Genomic DNA, 5000 nt, shown 5'->3' with positions numbered 1-5000 from the left:
ATGATAGAGTGTGGTCTAGACCTGAGTCTCTTGTAAATGAGAGAGTGTGGTCTAGACCTGAGTCTTTGTAAATGAGAGGTGTGGTCTAGACCTGAGTCTCTTTGTAAATGAGAGTGTGGTCTAGGACCTGAGTCTTTGTAAATGAGAGAGTGTGGTCTAGACCTGAGTCTTTGTAAATGACAGAGTGTGGTCTAGACCTGAGTCTTTGTAAATGATAGAGTGTGGTCTAGACCTGAGTCTTTGTAAATGATAGAGTGTGGTCTAGACCTGAGTCTTTGTAAATGACAGAGTGTGGTCTAGACCTGAGTCTTTGTAAATGACAGAGTGTGGTCTAGACCTGAGTCTTTGTAAATGAGAGAGTGTGGTCTAGACCTGAGTCTTTGTAAATGACAGAGTGTGGTCTAGACCTGAGTCTTTGTAAATGACAGAGTGTGGTCTAGACCCGAGTCTTTTGTAAATGAGAGAGTGTGGTCTAGACCTGAGTCTTTGTAAATGACAGAGTGTGGTCTAGACCTGAGTCTTTGTAAATGACAGAGTGTGGTCTAGACCTGAGTCTTTGTAAATGAGAGAGTGTGGTCTAGACCTGAGTCTTTGTAAATGATAGAGTGTGGTCTAGACCTGAGTCTTTGTAAATGAGAGAGTGTGGTCTAGACCTGAGTCTTTGTAAATGATAGAGTGTGGTCTAGACCTGAGTCTTTGTAAATGAGAGAGTGTGGTCTAGACCTGAGTCTTTGTAAATGACAGAGTGTGGTCTAGACCTGAGTCTTTGTAAATGAGAGAGTGTGGTCTAGACCTGAGTCTTTGTAAATGACAGAGTGTGGTCTAGACCTGAGTCTTTGTAAATGACAGAGTGTGGTCTAGACCTGAGTCTTTGTAAATGAGAGAGTGTGGTCTAGACCTGAGTCTTTGTAAATGATAGAGTGTGGTCTAGACCTGAGTCTTTGTAAATGACAGAGTGTGGTCTAGACCTGAGTCTTTGTAAATGACAGAGTGTGGTCTAGACCTGAGTCTTTGTAAATGACAGTGTGGTCTAGACCTGAGTCTTTGTAAATGACAGAGTGTGGCCAGGACCTGAGTCTTTTAAATGAGAGAGTTTGGTCTAGACCTGAGTCTTTGTAAATGAGAGAGTGTGGTCTAGACCTGAGTCTTTGTAAATGAGAGAGTGTGGTCTAGACCTGAGTCTTTGTAAATGAGAGAGTGTGGTCTAGACCTGAGTCTTTGTAAATGACAGAGTGTGGTCTAGACCTGAGTCTTTGTAAATGATAGAGTGTGGTCTAGACCTGAGTCTTTGTAAATGATAGAGTGTGGTCTAGACCTGAGTCTTTGTAAATGACAGAGTGTGGTCTAGACCTGAGTCTTTGTAAATGACAGAGTGTGGTCTAGACCTGAGTCTTTGTAAATGAGAGAGTGTGGTCTAGACCTGAGTCTTTTTAAATGACAGAGTGTGGTCTAGACCTGAGTCTTTGTAAATGACAGAGTGTGGTCTAGACCTGAGTCTTTGTAAATGAGAGAGTGTGGTCTAGACCTGAGTCTTTGTAAATGAGAGAGTGTGGTCTAGATGGAGCCAGACAGGCTGTAAATGTTCACATCAACATACAGTCATGATAGTTTATTAATGCATTATGTCATTATTTAGGGACTTATTAACCAATAACAACGCCCTGTGTCTGTATCTCTCTCTCTGTCTCTGTCTACCTGTCTGTCTACCTGTCTGTCTACCTGTCTGTCTACCTGTCTGTCTGCCTGTCTGTCTGTCAGAGTGTGGGCTGCGTCCTGCAGTAGGTCTCCACCCCCTCAGGAAGAAGAGGATTCTGGGAGGTCGTGTGTCGCGGCAGGGCTCGTGGCCGTGGCAGTGCTCGCTGCAGAGCGGGCCGAGCGGCCACGTCTGTGGCTGCGTGCTCATCCACCGCCGCTGGGCTCTGACGGTCGCTCACTGCTTCGAGGGGTGAGACGGGTGGGGGGGGGGAGAGAGGGGTGAGACGGGTGGCACAATACAGCATGTTAAAGAGTAAGATCCAGAAACAGCCTTGACATCACCGTTACCAAACTCCACCAGACTCCATGTAAATAATCAGGACTTTTAGCGTGTATAGAGCCAGCATATCTCCACCAGACTCCATGTAAATAATCAGGACTTTTAGCGTGTATAGAGCCAGCATATCTCCACCAGACTCCATGTAAATAATCAGGACTTTTAGCGTGTATAGAGCCAGCATATTTCCACCAGACTCCATGTAAATAATCAGGACTTTTAGCGTGTATAGAGCCAGCATATCTCCACCAGACTCCATGTAAATAATCAGGACTTTTAGCGTGTATAGAGCCAGCATATTTCCACCAGACTCCATGTAAATAATCAGGACTTTTTAGCGGTGTATAGAGCCAGCATATCTCCACCAGACTACATGTAAATAATCAGGACTTTTAGCGTGTATAGAGCCAGCATATCTCCACCAGACTCCATGTAAATAATCAGGACTTTTAGCGTGTATAGAGCCAGCATATTTCCACCAGACTCCATGTAAATAATCAGGACTTTTAGCGTGTATAGAGCCAGCATATCTCCACCAGACTACATGTAAATAATCAGGACCTTTAGCGTATAGAGGCCATATCTCCACCAGACTCCATGTAAATAATCAGGACTTTTAGCGTGTATAGAGCCAGCATATCTCCACATGTAAATGGGTGAATTAAGGGTTTATTTCAACCAAACCAGAGTGGTGATTGTTGGAACAGTGGAAAGATGAACCAAGACGGCTTTTGGTAGTTTGATTTAGTTTCTGTCCACTTTGAATGAAGTGTGTTTTAACGATGCTAAAAGTCCTGATTGGTCTGGTGGAGATATGCTGGCTCTATACACGCTAAAAGTCCTGATTATTTACATGGAGTCTGGTGGAGTTTGGTGATTGTGATTTTGGGGCTGTTTCATGTTAAACTAAAAGGATCTTACTCTTTAACTAAAAGCTCTATCTCTGTAGGGATCCTTTCCATAATGTTGTCAGACACGTAGAATAATAATCTGAGTCTGTCAGCGGCCCAAACAGAAGACTAATGCTTAATATGTTTGTTTGCCAGGAGGGAGAGTGCGGAGCTGTGGAAGGTGGTGCTGGGTCTGAATAACCTGGATCATCCGGGGGTTCACAGTCAGAGCCGCGGGGTGCGCTCCATCATCGTGCACCCGCGGTACAACCGGGCGGTGGTCGACTACGACATCAGCGTGGTGCAGCTGGACTCTGAGGTCAGAAAACGAGACGATGAGGATTGGTTATCAGCAACATTACTCTAATATCAGGGGGCCAAACACAGGTCCAGTTACTGTTGGGCCAGTACATCTAAGAGGGCTATCTGCCACATGGACGGTTACATGTTCCTACCAAAATAGTCCAACATTTTCGGTCAGTTTTCGATCACTTTATAGTCAGTTTTTGAGCTGGGCGATATGGACAAAATCAAATATCCCGATATTATTGACCAAATACCTCGATATCGTGGCGATATTGTAGTGTTGGCAATTGGCGCTTTCACGAAATATGCAGACAATGAGATTTTTGATAAATATTCGTCAGTTATGTTGATACAATAACTAAAGGCGAATAATAGAAGAGCTAGAACAGTCTGGTGAGTTGAGAAAATGACATCACTTTACTGTAATGTAGCCTTTAAAACCAGGAAATGACATCACTTTACTGTAATGTAGCCTTTACAACCAGGAAAAATCACTTTACTGTTATGTAGCCTTTACAACCAGGAGGAGACACTTATGTCATATCACGATATTACGAATATCCAAAATTGAAGACGATATCTAGCCTCATATATCGATATAATATCGATATATAGCCCAACCCTAGTTTTTGGTCAGTCTTTTGGTCAGTTTTCAGTCACTTTTTAGAGATTTTTCAGTCACTTTTTAGTCACTTTTTTGTCAGTTTTCTGTCAGTTTTCTGTCAGTTTTCAGTCAGTTTTTAGGCAGTTTTCTGTCAGTTTTTTTTTCAGTTTTCTGTCAGTTTTTAGGCAGTTTTTAGTCAGTTTTTGCTCAGTTTTTTTTCAGTTTTTTTTCAGTTTTCTGTCAGTTTTTTTTCAGTTTTCTGTCAGTTTTTTGTCAGTTTTCTGTCAGTTTTTTGTCAGTTTTTGTCAGTTTTTTGTCAGTTTTCTGTCAGTTTTTTGTCAGTTTTTTGTCAGTTGTTGGACAGTTTTCTGACAGTTTTCTGTCAGTTTTTGGACAGTTTTCTGTCAGTTTTCAGTCAGTTTTAGGCAGTTTTCTGTCAGTTTTTTTTCAGTTTTCTGTCAGTTTTCTGTCAGTTTTTAGGCAGTTTTCAGTCAGTTTTCTGTCAGTTTTCTGTCAGTTTTTTGTCAGTTTTTAGGCAGTTTTCAGTCAGTTTTTAGGCAGTTTTCTGTCAGTTTTTTTTTCAGTTTTCTGTCAGTTTTTAGGCAGTTTTCAGTCAGTTTTTGCTCAGTTTTTTTTCAGTTTTTTTTCAGTTTTCTGTCAGTTTTTTTTCAGTTTTCTGTCAGTTTTTTGTCAGTTTTCTGTCAGTTTTCTGTCAGTTTTTGGACAGTTTTTGGTCAGTTTTTGGACAGTTTTTTGTCAGTTTTCTGTCAGTTTTTGTCAGTTTTTTGTCAGTTTTCTGTCAGTTTTTTGTCAGTTTTTTGTCAGTTTTTGGACAGTTTTCTGACAGTTTTCTGTCAGTTTTTGGACAGTTTTCTGTCAGTTTTCAGTCAGTTTTTAGGCAGTTTTCTGTCAGTTTTTTTTTCAGTTTTCTGTCAGTTTTCTGTCAGTTTTTGGCAGTTTTCAGTCAGTTTTTTGTCAGTTTTTTTTCAGTTTTCAGTCAGTTTTCTGTCAGTTTTCTGTCAGTTTTTGGACAGTTTTCTGACAGTTTTTGGACAGTTTTCTGACAGTTTTCTGTCAGTTTTGGGACAGTTTTCTGTCAGTTTTCTGACAGTTTTCGGTCACTTTTGGACCACCAGCCGCCCCTGATTGATTGGAGATGGTTTGTATG

General features: G+C 41.4%; 1 protein-coding gene across 1 annotated transcript in view; it reads left to right on the top strand.

The window, feature by feature from the left end:
• The window catches only part of corin (corin, serine peptidase), a 34041-nt gene that overhangs the window by 26216 nt on the left and 2825 nt on the right, over window positions 1-5000 (top strand). The window contains exons 13-14 of the mRNA XM_039821935.1: window positions 1759-1945; window positions 3079-3241. Coding sequence (XP_039677869.1) covers window positions 1759-1945; window positions 3079-3241 — 350 coding nt within the window. The remainder of the gene's footprint in view (window positions 1-1758; window positions 1946-3078; window positions 3242-5000) is intronic.

This window comes from Perca fluviatilis, chromosome 14, assembly GCF_010015445.1.
Source record: "Perca fluviatilis chromosome 14, GENO_Pfluv_1.0, whole genome shotgun sequence".
Lineage (NCBI taxonomy): Eukaryota > Metazoa > Chordata > Actinopteri > Perciformes > Percidae > Perca > Perca fluviatilis.
Note: the sequence above shows the minus strand (reverse complement) of the source record. Positions and strands in the feature narration are given on the sequence as shown.